This window comes from Chanos chanos, chromosome 4 (genome assembly GCF_902362185.1).
Source record: "Chanos chanos chromosome 4, fChaCha1.1, whole genome shotgun sequence".
Lineage (NCBI taxonomy): Eukaryota > Metazoa > Chordata > Actinopteri > Gonorynchiformes > Chanidae > Chanos > Chanos chanos.
This window is the reverse complement of record NC_044498.1, coordinates 5,935,211-5,960,064: the sequence shown is the minus strand read 5'-3', so window position 1 is coordinate 5,960,064 and position 24,854 is coordinate 5,935,211. Positions and strand designations below refer to the sequence as shown.

Below are 24,854 nucleotides of genomic sequence, written 5' to 3'. Positions count from 1 at the left end.
TCATCTATTCAACTGATACTTCGCCTGAAGATTTTGTGAACCGATGAGTCTCCAACACATGTCCCATTAAGCAGGGCAGAGACACAGATAACAGTGATTAAACAGACCCATCAGCTCAACGAGAGCCAAAGCATCCCTCTGTGTATAGACACTCATGTAGGCAGGCTCACAGCCTGATCCCGGGATAATTGATTCAAGCAGATAAGACAATGTTCGGATAAGGCCAGAGAATGTGTTTGTGAGTGATGGTCAAACACCACTGCCCCAGCTGTACCTAAAGTCTATTGATTACTTCTGTTTCATCAGACACAAACACACACACACACACACACACACTCACACATGTAGATCAACATGTCTCCCAGCCATCCAAAACACACAAACAAACACACACTGGTCAGCAGGTTCACTGAGTTTTGAAGCGCTGTTTGGATGAGATCAGAGGAATTCAATAGGAGCTGATCAATTGCAGAACATGGAGGAGGAAGAGGAAAGTGAGGAAGAGGAATGTTTGTGTGTGTGTGTGTGTGTGTGTGTGTGTGTGTGTGTGTGTTTAAAGGATCTGCATGTTTCCTCTGTCATAAAGGTTTTGCCCCCCTGTGAAGCAGGTCTCTGGCCTGACAGTGCCGTCCACAGTCTGGTCCTGCCATGGCTCCCCATTTGAAGAGCTCTTCCTGGAGCCACTGGGGTGACTGGGGATCGTCCCAGAGGAAGAGGGGCCATGAGGGGCTGCTGACCCCCCACGGGCTGCCTGTCTGCTCAGCAGATGATGGGGACAGGCATCCGCTGGAGACTTGTAGGGACAGAGACATGGAGACATGCCACTATAAGAACACACACACACACACACACACACACACACACACACACACACACGCTCACATACACATGCGTACTTGCCATACCTCTCATGACGAAAACCTCTTGCTTGGGAGCGTTCAAACGTGCCAGAACAGGACACATTAAAACTCTCGCGTTCTCTTATCCGTAATCCTCTGCACCCTATCACAAACACACCCGTAAACACTCCCTGTCTCCCCTTCCAAATTCACACTCATCTCTCATTCCTCTATCGTTCCTCCTCTGCTGTCCTGAGATCAGCTCTCTCTCATCCCCCGTCACACAACACCTCATGCATACCCAGGCTGACAGTAGTCCATAGCTGGAGGTTTTGCACAGACGCTGAAGAACATTCTGGAAGATGACTCCTTCAGGAGGCCTCTCTGGCCTCCATCATTGTGCTGCACACACATCAAACAAGGCCTGAGACGTCCCGCCATACGAGCATTAAAACACTGTCATGGGTTTCTGATGAATAGCATATTATTTCCATGGCGATGAAACAATAGCTCACGGAGTGACTGCGATGTTGGTTTCCATGGCAGCCAGAACCGTAATGCATTCCTGTTCTCAACAACATCGAGATCTGTTGTCTAAAATGTTCTGAAAGCAATTAGCTTTCAACATTCTAAACGACAAAGACGGAAAAAAAACTCAGACAAAGTCTAAAAAACGCAGTGTGTATGTGTTACCGTGATTTCGACACACGCTTGTGATGTTTGCAACACTGACTGAGGCAGCATGAACAGGTTTTTGATGAACATTTAAACATCTTACTTTTTAATTTTCCCCTGGGAATGTTCAGGTGATCACCCAGCATTAGAGGTGAGTCACAAACGTCGGCCAAGTTACATATTAATAATTGTACATTCCCAAGCAATGGAAATGTACAAGCGATGGAGCAGTATATTGTTCTATTTACCTTGACCCCAGTGAGGAATAAAGGCAAAAAATCAATACAACAGGAGCCTGGGCTGCGGTCTGAAGGAGACAAATCAACTGGGTGAGTGAGAGAGAGAGAGAAAAAAAACCCAAAACGTTTGTCACATCTCATAAAGAAAAGCTCTCCATTTTTGAGCACGAACCTTTATGCTGCAAAACCATAATTAATGAATTACTCAATAATTAGTGTAATTAAAACAAAATGAGGTTAATTAAATCATGAGGAAATATCCTTAACGGAGAGTACACTTCTATGTCCTCGTCAATATGTGGTTTAACACAATTTCTTTTTTGTTCATTTGTTTATGTAGTTATTTATATAAGTCATATACTTCTTTTTTCATTCATAAAACTTGAAGCAACTGTATTCCAGTAGGTCACATTAACCAGTGCATTGCTGACAAAATAGAATGATTGTTAGCCTGTGGCCTGGGTCACCGTTAGCATTTATTACCCAGGCTCAAGAGGAATCAGTCATGTTCTCATGTCGTCTACAGCTGGACAGGGCACAGGGCAGTTTTCTTCTGTTTTGCCAAGACCCTGATCACAATCGCAAGCCGTCCCGTCAGCTAAGGGAAACGTTTTGAACGGGTACTTCAAACGGCGGTCCGCGGCAGTCTCCGCGGCCAGCAGACGGCGGAGCCACGGGAGTCGTGCGCTTGAGGGATGAAGACGGAGCCCCGTAGGAAACCGTGAGTGATAGAGTAAGGATGTCTGCTTATTCTCGCCTCCCTGCCCTGGCCCTGGTTAGCCCCTCGCCACGGCCACACCGACAGCCTCAGCATCCTGTCTGATCACAGCTCTGCCGTGTCTGAGTGGACAGGGCTGAAACAAAGACACGTAGGCTACAGGGAGACAGAGAAAAATATCCGCAGAGATAGGAGACAGACAGACAAACAGATATAAAGACTGGCAGAGAGAAGTCATCAAAACACAAGGATGTTGAGCATCACTCTACAAATCTGAAAGATGATGTTTTGTTCTGTCGAGTGATGTTTTGAGCACCATAACTAACAAGACAACAAACTCATTTAAGAAGGAAAAATGGGAGTTGTCTAATCTTATTTGGGGTTTTGTTAGTAGCTTAAAGACTGATTCAAGTTTCTTTGAGCTTGGAGGTTACTGTGTTGCATACTACACACGAGGGCGCGCACACACACACACACACACACACACACAAACACAAAGTGATTCAGAAGTGAAACTGCCAAGCGGAAAAGAGAAAACAATGAAGTGTTCTGTTGTGTTTATGCTATGATGTGTTGAGGACAGTTATTAATCTGCCTGCCAGAACAGTAACGTGGCGAGACTTCCGACGACCACCCCTGGCGTCGATTTTTGGCCTTCGGCAGCGGACGCAAAAGTTTGTCATTTTTTGACGCTTCCGACACGTTCTTCGATAAGATTGACGTGAAATTTGTTATTATTATTATTATTATTATTATTATTATTATTATTAATATTGAAATTCGCAACAGATAGGGCAACTGACAGCTTTACTCCAACAAAACAGATCATCAAATAAATAAAAATTACATGACTGTTTTGATTAATAGTTGTTGTTAATGATTGTTGTATTATTTTTGTTGTTTGTCCGCTTTGTTTTTTAGTTGTTTTAATTTATAAAAACCCATCTAAACCCACTATATTTGTAACTATATTTTTACAGATATGGCTTGTATATGATTTGTTATTTTCCCGTTAAAGTGCGCACATTTTAAACAGATGTTGTAACGGCAAGCGAATAGTATCATGTAGCCTACATGCACATCCGTTAAATATACATATGTTAAGCCGAACAGTCTGTTCGCTGTCACGAAGGAAACATACGACTACGACTAACTTGATCAAATCCTTGCTTTACTTTACTATACTTTAAATAATCCTCAAATCGTCCGTTTGATTCTTCATGACAGCAAACGTTTGTTTGTTTGTAATAAACAGTCAGATATTACAAAGTACAAAAACAAGGCCAAATTAACAGAGAAGGATGATATGCTGATAAAACTGAAAGTAAAGACTACTTTAGTATAGGTTAAATACTAAGATTTTTTGGAGATTCATTTTAGTTCTTTTCGTCATACTGCAGTTTCTCTTCAAAGTAGCAGGCCTATGTTTTAACGCATATTTCGATTTGCTGGGAAAAGGGGGCCCTGTTTCACTTTATAATAAAGTTATACGAATGTTACGTCATTTGTGTTATTTTTGTGAATATGTTGATGAGGGCAAAAGGCAGAAATGACAGGTAATTCATTATTCGAGCGTGTCCCCTGTGCGTGCGTATGTGTGTGTGTGTGTGTGTTTTAATTATTATTTATAATACTCGTGAGAACCAAGTGTCCTCAGAGTTATAGGAATATTTCAAATTTGAACATTTTACTCCTCTCCATAAACGTTTAAACAGGCATTTTTAAAATAGAAACTATCAACAATTTTTGTATGTAGAAAGGGTTATCAGTCTTCATTCGCAGTAAATGGAAGTCAATGGAAAGTCTTGGCATGCTCTATAAATACTTTGTGTGTGTGTGTGTGTGTGCGTGTGTGTTTGTGTGTGTGTGAGGAGAGAGAGAGAGAGAGAGAGAGAGAGAGAGAGAGATTTGTACCACCAAGGAGTAGTCTTTACAGTCGCGCACTGTCCTCACTCCTCCTTTTCCCCTCCTCTAGGCAAGGTGTGGATTCAGTGCTTGGGGCACAGAGCAGAAATGCTTTCTGCTGCCAGCGAATGACAAAGGTCAACACGGAGAAAACTCTGAGGGAAACTCCACTCGGATTTAAGGGGGACACTCATGCGGTAGCGGAATCCCAGGAAATTCAGGTGAGCGAACGCAATTGCAGGGTTATCGTGGCTTCTGAGGCAATTTTGCTGATTTGCTCCGCGTGGAAATGTATCAGGGCATAACCATGACAACGAACCACGGACCTCCGTCTTACGAACCCAGTTTTCTTCATAATGCCGCCTCCGCTGCCACTTCGCCGGTCTACGTGCCGACGACCCGCGTCACCCCCATGATCCCTGCTCTGCCATACCTCCAGACGCACGCGGCTTCGCAGCAGAGCAGCCCGGTTTCGAGTCATTCGGCATGGGCACAGTCAGGCGCGGAAACGGTGCCCTCCTACAACACAGCGAGCGCGCACCACTCGCCGGTGTCCCCACGTTTCACGTTCTCCACTAGTCCCCCTCTAACCACAGGCGTGGCTGGGGTAAGAGAGACTGCAACCTACTCGAGCCCCCTGAACATCTCCACCAACGGACGGGAGCATTACAGCTCTCGAGGCCTCGGCGGTTCTTATCACAGTGCCTATCCGGCCTACGTGAGTCCGAACATGGGGGGAACTTGGGCCGCTTCCCACTTCGACAGCTCGGTGCTACACAGTCTCCAGCCTGGAGGACCAACTACCGCCGCAAGGCATCCAAATTTAGGTAAGAAGTGAATTAAGGCACTGAATTAATAAGTTTATCGGTCAGTGCAACTTTTATTGTTGCCCAGTTAAGTAGGCCTGTCCAGATCTTGAGACAAACATAAATTGGAATAATGTGTTAGGTACAGCTTGTTCTTGTTCAGATAAATTTGAAATGTTTTTTTTTTTTAAAAACTGATAAGTCATTGTCAAAATGTCCAGTTATTGTTTGTACGTATTACTCGTATTACCGGCCTGCTTCTGAAACACCGCACCCGTCGCGCAAACAGTGGCAATCAAAACTGTTTGCGTTTACCCAACAATGTCCACTATATATTTTAGAGATGAGTAATGGGTTGTTGTTCTCAAGTGAAGGTATCTCTCATAAGTGAAGGTACGTATTTATGTGCGAAAACAGAGGGAAGCAGTAGATGCATTTGAGTGCACACGCTGATACTTCTTTGCATGGCCTCGATTTGCAGTTGATGACATCTGTCTGATTTAAATCAAACGGTAAACACTGTCTGATATCCATCTACAAAAAATGTGTGTCAACACTGTATTGACTAATAGATAACCCAATTGAAACAAGGAAGTTAAGTGCTAAAAACTGGTACAGGTTTTGAATATGTTTCGCCACATTTTCTCAGTCCTTGATCCGTGCTTCTCTGACGAAAAAAAACAAAGAAGCCTGATCATTTTCACGAGCAGATGAGTTCGAAGCGGTTTGTGGGACGTCTTGATTTGAATACTATTGTTTGCTTTCATTCAAAAAGAGTTTAATTTGTTTAATTTAATCAGTGAATCTGAATCGTGTTGAATTGTGACCTCCAAGCGGAGGTCGGCTGATCTCGAGCTCAGGTAATTCCCCTGTTCGTCAACCCGGTCTAAAAAACATGACCGAGCGTTTTTAAGATATGAAATTGCTCACAAAGGCCTAAAATTCACCGTCAGGAAATTTCGAGAGCAGTTGTTATTAATAAATCAATATTACAGCAAAATTAATCATTGAAGAAATAGAGGGATTATTAGCTATAGCTATTATTAAAGCCATTATCTCCGTGTTTCTGTGAAGTAATAATAGCTATTCCAACTGTATTAAAAGCCTTTTTAATAACAGCACTAGCGATAAAGAGAAGTTTTCTCTCTCTCAGAAATACATGGTAAATAAATGAGATATGTGTGACACATAATGTGTCCTCGGCTATCCTGACTCGTTCGGAGCCTCATCATCTATCCTGTTTTTGTCTTCTTTTAAATACAGAGGAGTAACATCTGCCGTAGGGGAGAGTGGGGTGTCGAGCAGAAACTAACCGAAGTAAAAAGGGATTCCACCAATACAGGCTATGTTCGATGCAATAATTAAAAAAGAAAAGAAAAAAGAAAGAAATACAAAAAAAAAAGAGACTCGTCAGCTTTAAAAATTGCGGTCTTAAAATGTACTGTCTTTCAAAGCGACACCGATTAAAGATATCTAAATCAATCATCTGGATTAACAAGAGTGCACAGACGTTGTGCACTGATATTTTATTGCATTAATTGCAAAACCAAAAATTAAGGAGATATTTTGTATTTATAGTGGTTAAAATAAAAATGTTCAGTCGGTCGGGCCCATGAGCATCCGCATTGACATTAGTTTCATTTCTCTGTTTTTGTAAGTCATTTGATGAATTTTAAATATTTGAAATTGCCATACTCGAAAAAGTAAACAGATGAAGATTAAAACGGTTAAACCAACCTTGTTTGACTACACAGTAAACTGGAGGAAAACCCGATATCGACACACATGACCCCTTCTTCTATTTCTGTATTTTTTCTGTCATTTAAGTCGCGAATATGCCAATTTTATATTATTATTCTGAAGAATTCGCGGAACGACGTCCCGGCTATAGAATAAACGAGCACGTTTTGATTGGTGGTGGGAATTTATGAATTCAATCTGATATATCAGTTCTGCAAACAAAAATACTTAAAAAGAAAGAAAGAATAAAATGACGACTGACGCCTGACAGCCCTGTTTTTGACGCGTCATTCCACAGGTTTTCATTCATGAGTATTGTATATAGGTATATTGGAGATTCAAATTTTAAAACTTGATGATGATACAAAAAACTAATACCACTTGAAAAAAAATCTCTTTTGTAAGTAGGATTATAAATGATTGTGCTCTTTATTTTTATTTTGTCAACAATCTAGGCCTATACGACAAACATCTCTCAAACCCAGAAATTTAACCGCACGGATATTGCCGATTCGCTGATTTCGTTGTGCAAAAATATTTTTAAGTCGACACATCGGTATGTAATGTAACGTCATAGGAACAGCAGCCTAATATTCGATGTGGCTGAATGGATACATGTATTAAAATTACGTCAAACCCCTTATAACCAATTTTAAGGCTGTCCTACGCTTGAGTTTTACGCACAAACAATCGGTTTTCATTTCTATCGAATAAAGAAGGTTGTTAGATCAAACTCTGAGTATAAATCAGTCAGAATTAAATGATTCGGTAAGGTGAAAGCGTCATATTTCCATAACACGAACTTTTGAATAACCTTTGATTTATGTCGGTTACTGGCTGCAGGTCTTATGTTAAAATATGGCACGTGGATAGCACAAGTCGATCATCCTCACTCTCAGGTTTTGGACAACATCGCGACAAAGCTCTCCTCATATGCGTTCGATCGATTATGTCTAATGTTGGAGAATGCCTGTGGACTTTGTCTTGGGTTATTAGTTCATTAATGGAGTATCTCCAAACGCTCAGCAGAACAGCACGTCAGCAAAGACCGGTATGAGCGAGTGAGAGCCAGTCCCGTGCGTGTGTGTGTGCACGCGCATGGTAGGTATTGATCACGATGTCACATTTTTTTTCTGACACTGGAGGGACAATTAAGAAACTCAGCAACAGTTACAAACCAGACATAAACATACTCATATATACAGAGTAGTTAGACATAAGAGGAATATTCTGCTATAGACAGTAAATGACGCTGTTTGCCATAAACACCGCTATGCAGCTTGGAGAATGTTTGTCTGTTTAATCTTTGCGATGCATTAGGACCTCTTGAGAGATTTTGATCTGTTCTGGCCTAATTAAGGGTTCCCGTCTGTTTGATTTCTTTATTCTAATTGAACATCGGTCTCTTTAGGACTTTTATGGTTTTAGAAAATATAGGGAGTGCACCTCTGTGCCTGTGCACGGAAGTTGGCTTTGAGTGAAAACCCCAGTATTTCACATTACATTCGGTACAAGCTTCATTGTGCGCAACCGGTTCACAGGGTTCAGAGGACATTCGTCCCTGTTGTGTTGTCCAAGGATTTTTGTATAATAATAATAATAATAATAATAATAATAATAATAATAATAATAATAGGGAAGTTGCGTACCAGTCGATGACTTCTTTGTGCAATGACCTTGTTAAACTGACATACGACACAGAGTCGCACGTACATTAATATTCGATTTGACTGTTTGTATCCATGTATTAAAATTCTGTTTCATTCCTCATGACCAGTTTTAAACCACTTCTGCTAGGCCAATAAGCACAGGTTTTACGCAAATAAAAGGGGGGGGGGGCGCAGTCGCTCAACAAAATAAGAACTACCCAGGCTGTGTAAAAAAAAAAAAAAGTAGACATAGAGATAAAAAGGCCAGGGGGAAAAACATTTATAAAACTTGTTTGAACGTCTCATTTAATTATATGGATTATCAAAGATTCCACATTACATGAATCTTTATCTATATGTTTCACTGTTTCTGATACAGCCCATTGCTTCTTTTTTCCCCCCTTTTTTTGCAAAGGCCTTTAAACCGCAGAAATTACTGGCAAAATGAATGGTATGTGTTATTCCTGTCCAAGACCACATGTTTTACATTTTCAAATGCTTCATTTAGGCCACAGTTTTCACCATAACACACGTGACCGACGACTCCGATTCGTGACCTCAATACGGGCAAATTATGATATCTGTGAAAAGAAATGCGTTTTAAAGGATCACGTGGAGGCATTATAAATTGTGAAAGGTGCTATAACTTCTTCATGACATCATCACGATCTGTCATAATCTATCCTAAGTCCAGTGCTTCTCAGCGTGAATCATGTGACTCTGAACCCTATACTTTCTAACACTTAATTTTCTCAGTCCCTTCTAAGACTAGCCTCAATGTTTAAAAAAAAAAAACTTACAAAATAAAAATGAGCAGAAACAAACAAACTATAGGCTTATCCATTTTGTCTCAAATTGATTATTTGATTTTTATGGGTTAAGATACTAAAATCATATTTTGTACCAAATAAGTTACAACAACAACAACAATAATAATAATAAAAAAATAAAATAAATAATAATAATAATAATAACTGATATACAAGCTCATACTGAATAGTAAGTCAGTCACAGGGAAGTTTTGTTTTTCAGCGCTGACCGATGTAAATCCTTCGAGTGAAAAAAAAACCCAGGAGAAATGGAGGAGTCTTTCAGAGCCACTGAAAACAGCTCAGGAGGTCAAATGAGTGGATAGAAAAAATATAGATACCACTACTAATGAGTATCACTGCATGCAGTAATGATTTAAGAGGATTTCCACTTGATTCTCCATGACTCATAAACCAAGACTTGCTGGACCGATGCTGCTTCCGTACTGTTAGGCATTCAGCCCTCAACCCTCTACATATTCACTCCCTTTTTATTCCCAAAAACAGCAGGTCCTCTCATGCTGTTCCAGCAGACTCGCTGTTTGTTTTGATGTTAAGCAGGGAAATCTAAATATTTTGGCAGGTCATAAACTCGCAGAGTATCTGCTCATTTTTCTTGAAACCGCAACATTTCATACATCGCTGTTTTATTTCGTCGTATTTTTTTTTTTTTCTGACTGATGTGTGCCGTGTGTAGGGTTAGCGATGAAACATAAGCCCACGATTATGTGTCACGGTCCAGTGGGCTTGCCTGTGATCATAAAAGGATAAAAACCTGAAAGCACTGATACATTAGCGATCTGTTATAGTAAGTGTATGACCTTTAACCTCTGACTAAATTTGTGCAGTTAACGATCTTTGCCACCTAAGAACAGACGATACATTTGGAGACCTACGATTTTTTATCTGTATTTTTGCTGGTATTGCCTGAAATGTCTTGGCTAACTCTTTCACGTCTCAAGGTTAGGGGCCTTTGCAACGTTGTTGTTAGCCTTGGGAGGAAGCCCATTGTAATACTTCCAGCATTCTTAGCCGAATTTCTGAGGTGCACGGCCGCTAAGAACTGCGCCAAAATAATCCACCAAAACGCATTACAAATTCATATTTCACATGATAGAACCATTACAACAGCTGCTTTCTCCACATACACAGCACACAGTCCTTCGTAGTTCTGGTGGTTGGGAATAAGATTTTAGCCACCGGTTTAAATTAACCAGTTTATCCATTCAACATCATTTATTAGCTGAAAACCTGTGGTAGGTTGAACCATACAAGTGTTTTTGAAAGAGGGCTGTTTTTTTGTGGTAAAACGTTAAATCCACTTAAATTAGTTAAGAATTATCACAAACTGTTGTAAATGTTTTATTTCAATTGCCCAGAACAGTGTGTGGGATCATTTGTCTCTTAAGTTTAGAGGTTGCACACTACGACTTGAGTTATGGTCATCAGCGAAAACGATCGCATACTTAGCTCGTAACGACATCGCTTTTAAACACTTAGTACGGCTATCCGTACCTACTTTTCCCAGCGGACCATATCAACCTAACTGGAAAGATAAATTGAGCAACGAATGAAAACAAATGATGGATTTAAGATCGGCTCACTCTCTTGATCCCGCGCATTTGTCCCTATCGATCCATCGTTCAGCGTTCTAGTTAAGAACCCCTCAGAGGTTGTGTATGATGCGAGAGAGCTGTTTCCATTTATAAAGATAAGCTCCATTTCAGCTCTATTTACAGAGCGCTTTCTTGTCAAAGAAGGACATGTCCGCTGCAGAGACAGTCCAGACGCCCCTACTCCAGTTTTGAGTCTGAAATTAAAGAAACAGCGACATCTGCCGACTTGAAGTGTCTTCACAGAAAGTAAAATAATTCATACACTCCTTTTGATTCAACCCACAGAGATGTTGACTTTGACGATACCGTTATCATTTGTAAACCTCTTAGTATGTAGGCTAGTGAAGATTTGTTTATCTTTAACAGCTTGCGCTCTCTCTCTCTCTCTCTCTCTCTCTCTCTCTCTCTCTCAGAATTATATGATGACTTTGCGGAAGGCCGTGAGTGTGTGAACTGTGGCGCTATGTCGACTCCCCTGTGGCGGCGGGATGGGACCGGTCATTACCTGTGCAACGCTTGTGGTCTCTACCACAAGATGAATGGAGTTAATCGGCCTCTCATCAAACCACAGAGACGCTTGGTAGGTTTTTCTTAAGTAATGCAACGTCTTCGCAGCCCAGCCCACTCATCAGTATCTTCTCGGCGATACACAGGGAAGAATCTGTGATGGTTTTTCAGCGTAAACAAAAAAAAAGGAAGTTATTTCTCTACACACAATTGAAAAGTAGTGATAGTGTACTCTTTGGGCGATTTCCAACGTAAGATAGTTGTCTGGACAATTGTAAAATATTTCTAGCGAAGTGCGCTAATAGACAGAGGAGACTGTGAAAGATTGTATCGCCTCTACTGATTAGAGATTGCGTACAGCGTAAGTAAATGCATGAGCAGAAACGTTTTAATGAGCAGAATCAATCTGTAAAAAAACATTTTGACATGAAATGGCCCGAAGAGTTTCTGCAAAAGTCACTGTGTGCAATATAATAACAGACAAGCTATCCAGGCCTAGCTTGAAGGAGGATAATATCTGCCACCTTGGATTACAACTGAGGTTTTCTGCACAGAGCTCCAAAGTTCCATTAAGGCCTGCATCCATAAAAGAGAGGACCGTAATAAACAGGGGTTCAATAAATTTGACAGAGTTCTTCATCTTAAACAATGAAGATATTTAGTCCACAAAACCAAATCCAAACAAAATCAAACAAAAACTATAGGTTAACTCTTCGTACTTTTCAGTCTGCCTCTAGGAGAGTGGGTTTGTCTTGCACTAACTGTCAAACGACCACCACCACTCTGTGGAGACGCAACGCAGAGGGAGAACCTGTCTGCAACGCCTGTGGCCTCTACATGAAACTGCATGGGGTAAGAGCGACAGAGAGAGAGAGAGACAGAGAGAGAGAGAGAGAGACGGGAAGGGAGGGGAAGAACAGAGGAAATATAAGTAGGAGAGGCGAGAAAAAGAGGAGGAAAAAGAGAGTGAGACAGGGAGCAAGAGAGAGAAATGGGAAGGGAGGACCAGAATAAGGAGTGAACAGAGGTATGAGTACGACAGGTGAGAAAAAAGGAGTGAAATGCAGTACTCACCAAGTTTGTGGAGGAGAAAGACGTCAAAGAACGAACTGATTCCGTCTGCTTGTGCATGATAATTATTAAAAAGAGGGACAGAAATTTCCACTTGTAAATAGATATACTCATTTTTGTTTGTTTGTTTGTTGTTTTACTCTGTTCTGATTAGGTCGCTCGACCCCTGGCCATGAAGAAAGAGGGAATTCAAACTCGCAAGCGCAAACCCAAAAACCTCAACAAGTCCAAATCTGGTAAAACACACTAAACGAACTAAAGGAACGCATGCATGAATGTGTGTCTATGTTTGCGCAGGATTATGTGTGTATCTTCGTACAGACACATGAAAAAACAAAGGAAAACATGACGTAAAGGAATCAAAATAACCTCAGATCACTTGATGAAATGATGTCATAATGAACCTCAATCTCTTATTGGCAGGAACCCCCGGCAACGACGTCCAAACCCCTTCTAGCACTCCCAGCTCCAGTAACACTGCCGAGGAGTCCCGCCCCATTAAGACTGAACCAGACACGCCCACTCTCTATTCTCATCACAACATACACGCACAGGTAAGAACATGTCTTTTCAAAGTGACCCAAGCTAATCATGAAGTTAAAGCTTGTTTTGTCCGAAGGAAATGTTACCGCATGATAACATCAAATTCTCTTCCCAGATGACGGCTATTCCTGCCTACATGGGCACACCAAGTGGAGCAACTCCCCTCAAACTCTCCCCAGGAGGCCATTCTGGTCCCTCCAGCTCTAAGACTGAGCCCTGGAACAGTCTGATCCTGGCCTAGGCCGTAATAACAGCACCCCTTTGTCCGACACCCAAGTGAAGTTACTCTCTGGTTTGAAACTTTCTGAGGTGTCCAGACCGGCTGAGCACAAAGCAAAAACATTGATGGAACCATGGCAACAAAGAGGCGGAACAAACCGAAACAAGACAGCTGTAAAATAAAAATCGTAGAATTTTGGAACTAGACACACTTTATAGGAGAAAAACTAGCACAGAACCATGGCATCAAAGAAGCTATGAGAGAACTTGAAATGGTGAACCAAGGACCTGATTTCTTTTTTCCGTTTTTTTGTTGGTTTTTGTTTCCAGTCACAGAACGAAAAAAGAGCAGCAGATTTTTAGAGGTAGAAAAATGTTCCAAAATGGCCCTAAATGGGACAAAAAAACAAAGAATGCATAGAAAGACTATACATTTTTCCATGGAGACAGACCAATGTTGCCTTTAAACCATACACCCTCACCCCCACCCCCACCCAAAAAAACAAAACAAAAAAACATGTCAATCAAGGTCCATGAAGAATTCCTCATAACTGCCTTTGAGACAAAGGGAACATTAAATATTGGAACCAAGTGCTTGACCTTATGTACCAGAACGACCAGAAAGATAAGAGGGGATCTTGTCTATGTTTTGTTTCTCTTAAGAATTTGATCATAGTTCACATGATTACTGAGTGTGGTGCAGTTTAATAGTTTATTTAACAGGGACTATGTATATCATGTAAATGGCAGATGTGGTCGCTAGGCAACCAATTGTAGTCTTCAGCCCTGGAGCCAAAAGCAAACTTAAAAAAGAAAAAAAAAATTACAAGAAACAAATCACATCACTAATTGACTTTTAGATGAAGTGAAAATGGCATGAAAAATCTCATTTTATTGTAGAGTTGTTGTTTTTTTTTCATTCACAAAGTGCCTTTCTGACTGTGGAATTTACTTATATATCCACGCATGTTTACAAATAGCCTCCGTCGCTTTGTATGAAGACAACCTAAAATTTTATCAGAATGAGAGAAACAGATCCTCTCAAAACCACACAGAGTGAAGAGCCAGCAAAGACTCCGCACCTCAGGTTCACTCTCCAGCGCTGAGGCAGATGCAACCATAGTCGTGACTTACTGCGAGATGGGAGAGACTCTACCAAATCACCATGGCAACAGAGAACCGTTAAACCAAATTCAAAGCACTCCCTAAAACCAAGAAAAAAAATCAAGGTTGAAAAGGATTTGGTCACTCCATCCAAATATTGCAAACCTTCTTCACGGGCCTGTAACACACCTCCAGTTTGTCATATCTGTACACAGAGGAAGGTGTTCATACTTTTCACTACATGATATATGTCTGCATACCTGAGTTTGAGGATATTAAACTCACCTGCAAAGCCAATCGGTCAGTGTCAGTGGGTTTTCGTTGCTCCAGTTTCGACCAGTATAAACACTCTTAGAGTTGATTTAACACTAGTGCAAGATTATAGAACTACTTTGATGGTAAAAATTGGTTCCAAACCTTGGTTCCCTCTGCTAAGGATGTGGCTGATTGTGTTGGCAGTGGTGCCCATAAATGGATATCGAATATGATTAGCTTGGCCAATGGTCCTTGAAGTTGAAGATGCAGACAGGTAAAACCTAACTCTAAAATTCATATTCAGGAGCAAGTTTAAATAGCACAACAAGAGATGTTAAGTACATAGTTTCCTCAAATATAAGCTACTTTAATGGGGGGAAAAAAACTTTTATGGTATTATTTCTCTGTGATACCGATATTTTTGTTCCCACCTGACAATGTCAGAATCCAACAGATGTCATTTCCTTATCACTGAAAAAAAAAACCGAGCTCTTCTTGTGTTTTGCTGACTTTTCTTTTCCTTATTTTCTTAATTGTATGGCAAAAAAACGCTTTGATATTTATTCTGATTTAAGTAAAACAGGGTTAAGTCTATAACAACTGACCTTCATCTCAGGTCAGCACGTTAAAGACTGCGCTAACATGCCGAACTCTGAGTCTGATCCTGTATATTAAACAGTATTAGATTGAACCGTTTGCCCACGGGTGATGAAAACTTTTTTGCTCATCTAATTCTTTTCTCCAATATATGATTGTTATGTATAAAATGTAATGTATGTATAAAACTCTCACTCCATAATAACTAGTAAAAGCTTATTTCTGCTGTACCGAGTTGTTGCGGTGAACCTGGCTAGCGCAGAGGTTGGGCTTCGTTACCTTTGGCCCAGATGTTCCCTACTGTAAAGCTTTGATACCGATCCTGTTTGTGTGTAGCTAAACTATGGAAGCTAATAAAACATGCAGCAGTCAATGGTGTCCCGATTTTTTCTGCACTTTTGCCAAAAGAAACTATTAAAACGGCAACATGATGACATCGTTACAGAAAACATGGAAATGTCTATGAGGTGGTTCACTATGGTTAATGGGGAACCTCACGTTTTTATCTATCTATAAATAGTCTTCATCTACCAATATATCTATAATATATTTGAACAGTTAGAACATATTTAGGATCTCTTAAATCTATGTACGTTAAAATACTTAATTTTAGTTTGACAGACGGCGACAGATACATGTATATGTAATATCATATTCTTCCTTTTGAGAGCAGCGCGATGCAAAGAAGTTTGTCTGGGATATCTGAAACCTGTCTCACACGAAAAGTGGAATGGGCTTTTCAAACTGGGTGGACTACGGTTTAAAATTCGCAGGAATCAATACTGTAATCATCAGCGCTATGAAAAATAGGCTATTGGAAAAAAAAACTGCTATTTTGGCCGAAATGATTAAACTAACATATTCTTCAATGAAGATTCATGGTTCTTCATTCAAACATAACTACCCCTCTGAAAAAGGTGAACGGATTAATCTGTGCTTGGTTACACTACAGGCTTCAGTGTGACATAACACGCTTGAACAATGCTTCTCACCAGACAATCCGGACAGTCTATCATGTGTGTCGACAGAATATAGACCAATAAAAAGCTTCTGTGGCAACAAGCCCCTCCTGTGCGCTACAGGGCGGGACATCACACCAGTCGCTCTCGTCTTTTACAGGCTATACGACGCTGAGCCCATGGCGCCAAAGCCAATCAGATATGTCAGTCGATCTGACGATTCCGAGGATTCTAAGGATTTTCTGTCGCTCAGGTGGGCAGGTACTTGCTCCGTATCATCTCGATATGCCGCTTGAACGTCAAAATATAGCTTGAAATTCAGTATAGTTGTTCAAATATCCTCACCGCACAGACAGCGTGAAAATGGATATCGTCAAGTCTTTAGGACATCCGGAGGAGATATACAACCTCCTTAAATTCAAAATGGGAGGCTGTCGCTCTGTCATGCCGAAGTTGGATTATGTGAGTATCTCCACTAGCAGTTTTAACGTGTTGAAGGGATGCGTCTCGCGGAGATGCTCACGAAATACGCAGCGATACAGTGCATAGAGGTCGTGCCAAGTAGACATCCAGTAACGTGCGTGAACGACGAAGCTACATATTTGAAACTATATGCTACCACTGTTTACAGTAACAGGAAGTCTTGCGGGGTTTCACCTCTCATAACGCTACGACTGATAATCGACACCAGCCCTGCAGAAATATGTCTCTGAAATATTGCTGTGTCGGAATTCATTTTTAAAATGTGTAAGATGTGTGCATCACTGCTTGTTTAAAACCCATGGGATAATCATTGACTTGATGGCACAGCTCTGACTTCTATAATGGGCTTTGTTAGTTCATTCAAAGGGATTACTCTCTGCGCATGTTTGACAGGTAGCTAATCCTTGACTTCTGACAGTTAAAACACGGATCCTAAACTAGGGCAACCTCTTATTCTTCTCCACGCGTAAATAATATGTTTTGATGTTATGTAACAGGATGAATTAAATGGCCCATCTATGTGTCCAGCGAGCATCCTAACGGTGATTGACAGGTGTCCGTTTTAGGAAAATAAAGAGGAAAAACATGTAACAGAAGGCCAGTTTATGACAACTTCATAATAACGTCACCTGTCGTCTGCAGATTGATGTCATAGGAGACCAGCGCTTCATAAATGTGGGTCCGCGCTGAGTGAAACCGTTACTGAAAATACAGAAATTGTTTACGACCGATGCTATTAACCTCTTGTGCATATTTCCACATTTGAACTTGCAGAATAACCCTGCTATGGATTTAAGAATCACGGTCTTTTTTCTTCACACTTCTTTCTGAATTGTTGGGAACAAATGCATGTAGACTGTGTAGCATAAACGCGCGCGCCTCATATAACAATCACAAGTAACATTCTTTGTTTCTGGCCTCTTTAAATTTGTTTGGCTGAAGGCTGGCATGAAGCCATGTGCCCTGAGGGAGGTTAGAAGTTTTTAGATAAACGTGGGCGGAGCAATCATGGGAATACCAAAGAGCAAACGCTCTGCCACAGATCAGTAAATCATCCGTACGATTCCACTGGATTGAAATTCAGCTAACGTTGTACGTACGGATCAGTGCGGGTGTCGCGCGAGTAACGCAAATTCCACGTCTTCGCTAACGCCTTCCCAAAGTTTCACCTCAGTTGTCAACCATGCCCTTTCCTGCAGAGCTCTTTATGCTTACTTGTTTATTTGAAATTGTTACCAACTAAGAGAGCTACGTTGAAGCAAGTAAACTGCTTGCTTAGACAGAGCGTCGTTTCATATGGCTGGAGCATGTTGCAAGACCACAGTGTCCTTCTCTGTGTTCAAACGTTCTCTGTCAGTGAGAAACTCGACATCTGCCTCGCGCTCGCGGCTAACTGGGGGTAGATTAGGCGAAAGGGGAGTTCAGGAAGGATGGTGGGCCCTCCGACCTCTCCCTTTAAAACCCATTAACCCTCACCGTTATTCTGGGTTTCTTTATTTCTCTTGTCAGGAATCTATGAGCGAGAGTCTCAGGACATGCTACGTGTACTTGAACCAGACGAGTCGGAGTTTCGCCGCAGTGATTCAGGCACTTGACGGAGAGCTACGGTAAGTTAACGGTTGCTAATTCCAGCCTTCCTGTTTTCATCTGCTTCGACCATGCATCCGCGAGGGGCGTGTCTACCATGTTGTATACAAAACAAAATTCGAGGACAAGTGGGTCATGTTAAAGTTAAAAATTATTAGATTAATAAGTGTTGCGTCTGTTAGTTTGTCAATGGGCGTTTTCGCCTTCACCTGCGTGTTTTGTTTTATTGCGTTGAACAAACGCAGACCACAAATACATAACTTGCATAACGAAGTGATCCAAGTTAGAGACAGTTTAGGCCGCCGTTGCACCAGCCGTCCCCCGCTTGCCACACAACCTTATGTCTATTTTAAGCCAGCTGTTCAGCTTACAACAGTGACACGACTGTTTGTAAAGCACTAAGTTTGCCAAAAAAGGTATACTTTTGAACGGGTGAAATCTAGAACTGTGTAACCAAAGTGGACGTTTGGTCATTGTCGCTTTGGCGCTATGCAAGTTCTCACAAGGAAGCGAATAGCATTTACAAATTCCGCGCAGGCTATTTCGCGCTAACGGTGCTGTAAATATAGACCTCTCAACATAGGTTATCACGAAAAGCAGTTGAACTCTTTAGTTCAGTTTTATCTCCTATACTGTTTAGAAAAACGAAGGATACGGAATTTTGACCCCGAACTTCTGGTTGCTTCTAGTTCTTTTTCTGACGTGTCAGGAAAAACTTGAGGGACAAGACAATTGCAACTTTATTCTGTACAGAGCTGTCACCCAGAGTTATGTCTCCCGTAGAGTTAGTTATTTATGTCAAAGTTAGCGTGAGGTCGTCTATTGGATCTCACGGCAGGCTTACACGCCTGGGTCTACATTTCAAGGGTCTAACTGATGGCTGCGTGCCAGCAACGTTTACTGTACATGACGGCCAACGTTTCCCAACCCTGCTCCCAGAGCCCCACGGCCTTGCACATTTTGACCCACCCTTCCTGTTCTAACACAATCGGTTTCAGCGAATCAGTGCCTCGGTAATTAACTGAAGAGTTGAATTAGGTGAGTAAGACCAGGGGCAGAACTAAAATTGTGCAGTGTAGTTGGCCTCCAAGAGTAGGAATGGGGAAACAGAGGTTTATTCATCTCCTCCTCCTCACTCTTCTTCATCGTGCTTGCCTTCATGCGGCTCATGTAACCTCTGCCTAATGGAAACTATGTTTTTCTCACTGTATATAGTGGCTTACTATGGTTTAACACCTCCCCCAACCTTTCAATTTCACAGGCATGCAGTGTGCATATTCTACCTGGTGCTACGTGCCCTAGACACAGTCGAAGATGACATGACAATACCGTTGGAGAAGAAAGTTCCTCTCTTGCATGACTTCCACACTTTCCTCTACCAGCCAGAGTGGTGCTTCACTGAAAGCAAGGAGAAAGACAGACAGGTCCTGGAGGACTTCCCCACGGTCAGTAAATACAGAAAAAAAACGCCTGGAAAATGCAGTGGTTAACTCAGCCTTCAGCGTAGTATTAGCTGCAACAGTGCTCCTCCTCATATGAAATTAGGATAATTTTTTGAGATCAGGCTGAAGAATTAGTTGCAAAATCTTTCAGTATTTGTTATAGCCAGATTAGGCAATGAATCAGATTTTGTCTCTGCCTTGCCACGTGTGCATACAAGATACCAGTGGAAACTGACATACTGATCAAAATGTCGGTAGTAAAAGGGGTTAATAAACAGTCCTTGTTTTGCGCCGTGTTTATGTCTTGTGTTTTGTTTATTTGGCTTGACAAGTGAATGATATTTTTTGCAGATTTCTGTGGAGTTCAGAAACTTAGGCCAGGAATATCGCGATGTCATTTCAGACATCTGCCACCGGATGGGAGTCGGAATGGCAGAGTTCTTGGAGAAGAAAGTCGGCTCCATGAAGGAGTGGGATAAGGTATGTGCTGTGTCAGATGACATAAGTGGTCATTGGTATGGACACCCTCTCTCTCTCTCTCTCTCTGTGTCTCCTAGATCCTAGAAATCCTAGATCATCCTAAACAGATGAAGATTACTATTTCACGAACGTGTATGATTTTTGTCCGTGGACAGACATGCACGTGGAACTACGTGTTAACAGTCACTTACCCCTGGGATATTGTGCCAGTAGGAGCCTGTGCTTATTTTGCCCGTTTAACTTCATGGAGTTTTATAGGTCACTCATTGTACACGTGAACGTTTTTCCTCTTTGCAGTATTGTCATTACGTGGCTGGCCTGGTGGGTATAGGCCTGTCCCAGCTCTTTTCCGCGTCCCAGCTGGAGGACCCAGAGGTGGGCAAAGACACAGAGCTGGCCAACTCTATGGGGCTGTTCCTACAGAAGACCAACATCATTAGAGACTACCTGGAGGATCAGCAGGAGGGGCGTGCCTTCTGGCCAGAGGAGGTAAAGACCTGCCATCCCAAAAAATAATAACCCCCTCTCTGTGATGGGCACAGGCTATAGGGGTAAACATGATATTACAGTGTCCCAGTCAACCAATCAGAAGTCGTGCTGTGATCCAAGTCCAAATCAGTCAAAGAAAGGTGGATACTGTAGCTATGATAGTCATGGTATTTATTTGCCTGCTGTAACTGCTGATCAATGATAATAGCATAGCAGGCTACAGGGGATGGTGTAGTTATGGCCTGATTTGTGAAATATTTCTTTCGGTGCAAAGATGAATATTGTAAAATAAATAAATAAGTAAAAAAAATAAATAAAAACCTTCTCTCATTCTCACTGTTTTACCCAATGAACTGTGCATTTGAGACATCAAATTCCTGCCCATTTACTTTAAATCGATAAGCATGTTTTTAACTTAATCTTTTAGATACAAGTTATCTTTTTCTATCATAATTCATTGGTATTCTGATTATTTGTTGATAACAGAGGCCGTTAATGGCTCAGGATCACTTCATTCTTACGTCATCTTTGCACCTTTTTTTACCAACACATATTTTTACCATATTTTTTTTTTTAACCAACATGTATAGGAGTATTGTAGACTTGAAAGGTTAAGTTAGACCACTGACATAAGATAAGAGTTTACAGAAGGGTGTTTTATCTGTGTTCTAGGCCTGGAGTCAGTTTGCGTCGCGGTTGGAGGATTTCGCCCAGCCGCAGAATCTGAACTCTGCCCTGTCCTGTCTCAACATGCTGGTCACCGATGCCCTCCGTCACGTGCCCGACGTCATCTCTTACCTGTCCCGCCTCCGCAACCAGAGTGTCTTTAACTTCTGTGCCATCCCTCAGGTGAGCCGCACCAAACCGTCACCTACACCCAGTTAAAAGTACCACAGACGTGTGAAACCAGGGTAGCAACGTTCTGGAAGATTACAGGTTAAGATTGTGGCAGTGATGTAAACAAGACAGTAATGATTGGCAGCACCATGACTGACTGCGCAGTTTAACGCGTTTTATTTGTTTTTTAAGCAGTTTTAAAACTCGTACATCAATACTCATCCATGTTGTGCTGAAATCCTGCCGTGTTAGGATTACTCTGTGGTCAGGCCCATGACTTTGGTGAATAGACAAGTTTCTTAATTTATTTTTTTCCTCTTTGTGTTATTCCCTCCTCTTCCAGGTGATGGCGATAGCAACACTTTCTGCCTGCTATAACAACCCACAGGTGTTCCAGGGCGTGGTGAAGATCAGGAAGGGTCAGGCCGTCACACTGATGATGCAGGCCACCAACATGAGTGCAGTCCAGAGCATTATAGCACAGTACAGCCAGGAGGTCAGTTAGCGCAGTGTGTGTGTGTGTGTGTGTGTGTGTGTGGTAGGGTTATTTAAGACTGTAAATGCCCAGTTACACAGTGCCTTTACATGATAGCATTGTGTTTGTCAGTCTCTCTGCATTAAAGGCTGAACTATATATATATATATATATATATATATGTATTTTATATATATATATATATGTAATTTTTTTTTTTTTGGCAATGTGTCATGGTTCATATGACGTTATTTATACTAAAAATCTGAGAGGCACTGAGAGATTAAAAGCTCTACACAATGAAGAATTTCTTTTAAATTATCATTTGTAATTAATACAGAGAACCAGTTTAATGTAGTTAGTACAGATGTCAGTGCTTCCTCCCCCTTTGTCTTTAGGGGATGTTGTCTGTCCTTTTTTAGATAGTGCAAAGTCAAAGTGTTTGCTCTTTATCTGAGTTCATCGGTGCAGCTGATATTGCACTTAACTGCCCCCTTGTGGCAAGGAGTCTGAACACCAAAAACAACACATGGCACTATTTGCTGCTTAGCAAAGAGCATGCCTCTGTAAAGCCCTAAGTGTCTGTGGATCATTTAGAGGGCACACAGTGATATTCAAAACAATGCACAAATTAATACTCCAGCGGGATGGTAACAGAGAGGCATTTTTGGCCGCCTCGACAAATTCCTTCATTTATTTTTATTTTAGCAGCACCGTAGACTGTAGTATGTTTCAGTTTAGTACAACCTGCTTTTTCTATGCACTTTTATGTGAACAAATGTCTTAGAGAGTGGACTCATGACTGGATTGATTGTCTTTGGGCCTTTCTCCCCCATTTATTTCATCTATCCTTTTTCTGTGAACTGCATTTCAATTAACCGCCGCCTCCCTGTGATGGCCCAATCCTAATCTGCGATCATCCTCTTTCCAGATACTACAGAAGGTCTCCCTCTCCGACCCGTCGCGGGAGAAGACGCTGCGTATCCTGGGCGTGATCCGGGAGAGAACACTGTCCCAAAGCACTCTCCTCTCCCGCTCCCATCACCTGTCTCCCGTCTACCTCTCTGCCGCCATGCTCCTGGCTGCCCTCAGCTGGCAGTACCTCAGTGCCACCGCTGGGCAGGCGGCGGGCACCACGGACATGCAGGGGCACTGAGACCCACCGCTACCCCAGCAGCGCTCTGTCTCGCTGGGCTACACAGACTCAGACCCATACCTCACAAGCCCTGGTCCTTTTTTTCTTTTTTTTTTGTTTCTTTTTTTTTGTTTGTTTGTTTGGGGTGAGTGGGGGGTCGTTTGGGAGGAAAACCTTGGATCTGTTGATCTGTTTCTAGGTTTTTGACTCATAACCAGGGTGAACACTAGAAGACCTGCAGCAGTTTGGTAGCAGAGACAGTTTTGGTCTTGGTTTTTTTTGTGTGGGTGTGTGTGTGTGTGTGTGTGTGTGTATGTATGTGTACGTGTGTTTTTTCTGTCATCTATTTTTCTCCCTGTTTGGTTAGCCAATATCAACCTCAACTTTAGCATCCTTTATAAAACCTCTCATGTCTCTCATTACCATTTACCTGCTCTCCATGTCATGGTTGTTTTGAGTTGGAGTTTTTTTTTTCCCTCCTCTTTTGAAAACTCATATATGCCAACAGTTCTGTTTAGATCCCTGTTTATTAATTAGCAGTTCTGCTGAGAGGTTTTGTTGACATGAAACAATTACTTGTCACCATGGTGACGTCACCACGGTGACATGTTTTCTTTGTGTTCTGTTATGTTTATTGGATTTATGACCTTGACGTTTCTAGCATGAGCTGTCTACAGGCTAGAGGCACGTTCGTACACTGGCAGGGTATCACGAGACAGCACACGGTTTTAGACATTGCACTTTGTAGTCATTCAGTCCTTTCCCTTCACATGACATTTAGAGGAGATCTGGTCATCGGGCGTAACCACAGCACTGCGCTATCAGTCAGAGACTAAATCATTTTATGCCTCAACGATCAGTTTTACCACACAGCAGATTAAAAGAGGAGTTTCTTTGTTTGATTTGGGTTCTCTCTCTAGAAGGTCTAGATCTAGAGTTCCTCTGCTCCGAATCTGGAGGTCCACAGTCCTGCTGGATTCCGCATTAACCCAAAACCTGTTCGGTTTCCAGCTCCTGGACCTCCAGAAGCGGATCGGAGGAACCTGTCCGTAGATGGATGAGAAGTTACTTGGTGGCAGTTCACCTCAGCTAATGTTAGTGCTTTTGAGATAGGCCGAGGGACTACAGCAAAAGTGTCCTTAATGCTGAGCTTTGATGAGTTAAAGACAAAGGAAAAAACGAAAACAAAAAAAGCTAGCTGGATTAATCTTTGTACTTAACAGAGGTGAAATTATAATAACATTGCCATGTAATGTGGATCTTTTGATTTGTACGTAATTGGACGAATAATAAACGCGTAAAAGAAAATAAATGTTCACCAGATGTCTCGTGTCTGTAAACAAGCAAACCTTGTGATTACAAACTGCACAGTCACCGCAGTTCAAGCGGGGGAGGGTTCAAAGGTCGAACTGCAAGATGCTGAGACGTCGAAAAAATTGTACCAATGAAAACATTCAGACAGTTCTTTCTTTTTTTGGGGGGGGGGGGGGGGGGATTCATACTTCAGATGAAATGAACAGATGAAATCACAAATTAAAAAAACACAGCACTTCCTTACTATTATCATAAACATATGCCTCTGTGAGAAATCCCATGACCGATGAGCACTCGCTCTTTTTAAGAGGCAGATTAATCTCGTGATCAGTTTGTGATACTTGGCACATGACCTACTTGT

General features: G+C 41.7%; 2 protein-coding genes across 3 annotated transcripts; both read left to right on the top strand.

Moving 5' to 3' along the window:
* The first annotated feature begins 4,391 nt into the window (after positions 1-4,391).
* On the top strand, positions 4,392-13,646 carry gata4 (GATA binding protein 4). Its single transcript, XM_030771683.1, has 6 exons — positions 4,392-5,203; positions 11,410-11,576; positions 12,230-12,355; positions 12,729-12,810; positions 12,998-13,128; positions 13,233-13,646. The coding sequence occupies exons 1-6, from the start codon at positions 4,666-4,668 to the stop codon at positions 13,356-13,358; spliced, it is 1,170 nt and encodes a 389-aa protein (XP_030627543.1). The 5' UTR covers positions 4,392-4,665; the 3' UTR covers positions 13,359-13,646.
* A 2,876-nt stretch (positions 13,647-16,522) lies between these two features.
* On the top strand, positions 16,523-24,497 carry fdft1 (farnesyl-diphosphate farnesyltransferase 1). Of its 2 annotated transcripts, XM_030770989.1 has the most exons (8): positions 16,523-16,713; positions 18,244-18,341; positions 19,583-19,766; positions 20,115-20,243; positions 20,541-20,732; positions 21,405-21,581; positions 21,913-22,065; positions 22,976-23,200. In XM_030770989.1, exons 1-8 carry the CDS (start codon positions 16,615-16,617, stop codon positions 23,198-23,200), a joined length of 1,257 nt encoding a protein of 418 aa, XP_030626849.1. In that variant the 5' UTR covers positions 16,523-16,614. The 2 variants fall into 2 exon arrangements, with proteins under 2 accessions (XP_030626849.1, XP_030626848.1); XM_030770988.1 differs by lacking the exon at positions 16,523-16,713 and having other exon boundaries at positions 18,031-18,341; positions 22,976-24,497.
* The last annotated feature ends 357 nt before the right edge of the window (positions 24,498-24,854 follow it).

What these genes read in the sequence shown, in the direction of transcription:
- gata4 (XM_030771683.1), top strand. Translation starts at nt 4,666, where the DNA reads ATGTATCAGGGCATAACCATGACAACGAACCACGGACCTCCGTCTTAC. An exon ending in CGCAAGGCATCCAAATTTAG is followed by an intron (nt 5,204 to 11,409) that starts GTAAGAAGTGAA and finishes TCTCTCTCTCAG; the next exon opens with AATTATATGATGACTTTGCG. An exon ending in TCTACATGAAACTGCATGGG is followed by an intron (nt 12,356 to 12,728) that starts GTAAGAGCGACA and finishes TGTTCTGATTAG; the next exon opens with GTCGCTCGACCCCTGGCCAT.
- fdft1 (XM_030770988.1), top strand. Translation starts at nt 18,031, where the DNA reads ATGGCTGGAGCATGTTGCAAGACCACAGTGTCCTTCTCTGTGTTCAAA. An exon ending in TCCTGGAGGACTTCCCCACG is followed by an intron (nt 19,767 to 20,114) that starts GTCAGTAAATAC and finishes TATTTTTTGCAG; the next exon opens with ATTTCTGTGGAGTTCAGAAA. An exon ending in CCATGAAGGAGTGGGATAAG is followed by an intron (nt 20,244 to 20,540) that starts GTATGTGCTGTG and finishes TCCTCTTTGCAG; the next exon opens with TATTGTCATTACGTGGCTGG.